General features: G+C 51.2%; 1 protein-coding gene across 3 annotated transcripts in view; it reads right to left on the bottom strand.

Annotated features, from left to right (window-relative positions):
- Positions 1 to 2,500, bottom strand: part of LOC113804764 (uncharacterized) — a 134,387-nt gene that overhangs the window by 19,541 nt on the left and 112,346 nt on the right. For 2 of the 3 annotated variants that reach the window (XM_070135996.1, XM_070135997.1), the window contains one exon: positions 1,460 to 1,514. The exons of the other annotated variant lie outside the window; for it this stretch is intronic. In XM_070135996.1, the coding sequence (XP_069992097.1) occupies positions 1,460 to 1,491 (32 nt within the window). In that variant the 5' untranslated portion in view covers positions 1,492 to 1,514. The remainder of the gene's footprint in view (positions 1 to 1,459; positions 1,515 to 2,500) is intronic. 3 annotated transcript variants of the gene reach the window in all.

The raw sequence follows: 2,500 nt of genomic DNA, 5'->3' as shown, positions 1-2,500 counted from the left end.
TCTCTCTCACTCTCACTTGCTACTAACCTCTCTCTTTCACTTAGTCCCTCTTACTCTTTGTTATGCTCACTTTCTCACTTCCTCTCATACTCTCTCTCACTCCTTCCTTCTACTTTAACTCAACTAACGTCTATCTTACACCTTTTTTTCCTGCTCCCTCCTTCCCTTCTCATTCCCTCTCGCCCACCCCCTCTTTCTCCCTCTCTCTCCTCCCTCCTCCTCTTTGCACATGAAGCCCTTTTCTTCTTCTCTCTCCTTCCTCCTCCTCTTCTCACAAAAATTCCTCATCTTCCTCTCCTTCTTCTCCCTCTCTCCTTCCTCCTCTTCTCACATAAATTCCTCATCTTCCTCTCCTTCTCCTTCTCCCTCTTCTCACATAAATTCCTCATCTTCCTCTCCTTCTCCTTCTCCCTCTCTCCTTCCTCCTCTTCTCACATAAATTCCTCATCTTCCTCTCCTTCTCCTTCTCCCTCTCTCCTTCCTCCTCTTCTCACATAAATTCCTCATCTTCCTCTCCTTCTCCCTCTCTCCTTTCTATTCTGATCCCCGAAGACCCGGCCAACAATAGCTCGTCTACAAAAAGCATCCCGCCTCCCTTTGAAAGGCCTGCGCCGGGTGGGGGCGGCGGCCGTCTCTCCGCGTCGCCGTCGCGAGTCCTCGGGAGGCAGCGAGGCTGACACGCGGGTCGAGATAAAGAACTATTGACGGCAAATGCAAGACCTCGGGTACCGCGGGACACAATGGCGCTTGTGTTGGCCTCTCCAGCGCCCGTGGAGGTGCAGGTGGAGTGCGGGGGGCGGCGAGAGGAGCTCGGGGAGCCCGTGTACTCTGATGAGGTACTTTCTCTTTGACCTCGCGCTTTCTTTCTTTCTTTCTCTCTCTCTCCTTCTCTCTTCCTGACTTCGCCTTTTCTCTTCCCTCTCTCTGAGTTCGCTTTTAAGCCTTTGCTACTTCAGTTATTTGGGCTTTGTTGCCTTTGTGTTTTCGCTGTGCTCTTCTGCTCGGCATTTTTGTTTCCTCCGTCGGGGCCGAATGTGCGAAGTGTGACGCCAAGGATTTAGCGGAGAAGCGTCTCGTGTGGCGCAGTCCTATATGAGGCTGAAGTGCTAGGGCGCTGTGCGACATAAGTGTAGAATGAGGGTTGTGGCGCTGGGGTGAGAGGGACGTGTTCCGCGAGGGAAGGTGCGGCGAAGATGACGTGGCCCCGCTAACCACATTACGGTAGTTGCGGCGCCACACGTGCGGATGACGACCGGCACGATGAAGACCGCAACTCTCCTTGTGCTCGCTACGGCAACGTCTCTCTTCCTACAGCACCATTACTATTTCGACTGGCGAAACACCCCTTCTCTTTCCCTCTCCTCCTCCTCCTCCTCCTTTCCTCTCCCCTACATCCACATTCTCGTGGAACCGATAAAGGGAGATGGAAAGAAGGAAGAGGGAACAAAATAGTACTTACGGGTCTCGTTGGTGACTGGAGTCACGGAACATGAACAAGGCCAAGAGAGAGTTACCTGGAAGAAAGAAACAAAAGTTAGAATAATATTTTCCGTATATCTATCCCTTACACAACCTAACCATCAATGGAAAAGTATATATAAAACACCAAATGGAAATGCAAATGAAATTGGAGCACAAAACGGAACTTGAAACCCCAAGCACAGGAATCGCAGAACACACGCGTTCGCTTGGCTTCCTCCAAGTCGCGAGAGCAATTGTTATGAAACGCGGGTGTCGAAGCCTAAGACTTTCTCCAGGCCTCCGTGAGCAGGGCCGAGAGCACTTGCCGGGAGTCACGTAATTGCCTGCACTCGAACCGCCGCGTTCTTCGGTGAAAAAATCCTCTTATCGCTTTCACCATTCGATTTCTCGTAACTTTAGAGTTTCGTTGTCCAAAGATGTTTGCCTTATTCTTATCTTAACTTTTCCTTAGATACCGTATTTACTATTATCATGACCAACTATCAATAGCATTATCATCAATATTATCCTAATCAATATCATCATCATAATCATTAACATCACGCAAAGACCGGTTACCTCCCCCCCCAACTCGCCCCCATCAGTGTCTATCCCCGCAACGCCCCCCCCCCCCCTCCCGTGGCCTTAGTGCAAAAGCGGCGTTATGCGTTGAGGAGGATCTGGCTGGTGATTGGATGACGTCATACAATATTCACACGAATTACCCAGTTCCTTCGAGTTGTCTTCCCCCCCCCCCCCTCCCCCAACTACGTGCCTCCCTCAGGGGTCGTGGTGTTGATGGACGCGAGGGAGAGGAAGAGGGGGAGAAGGGGAGGGAAAGAGAGGAGGATAGGTAAGGGGAAGAGAGGGGGAGAGGGCGAGGGATACGGAGGAGGAGGAGGAGGAGAGAGAAAGAGAGTGAAAGAGGGAAAGGGTGGAGAGGGAAAGAAAAATGGAAGAGGGAAAGATGTGAGGAGGAAAGTGATAGGATCGAGAAGAGGATGAAAGTGGGGATAAGGGGATGGAAATGGAAGGAGGG

Source organism: Penaeus vannamei, chromosome 21 (genome assembly GCF_042767895.1).
Source record: "Penaeus vannamei isolate JL-2024 chromosome 21, ASM4276789v1, whole genome shotgun sequence".
Classification (NCBI taxonomy): domain Eukaryota; kingdom Metazoa; phylum Arthropoda; class Malacostraca; order Decapoda; family Penaeidae; genus Penaeus; species Penaeus vannamei.
Note: the sequence above shows the minus strand (reverse complement) of the source record. Positions and strands in the feature narration are given on the sequence as shown.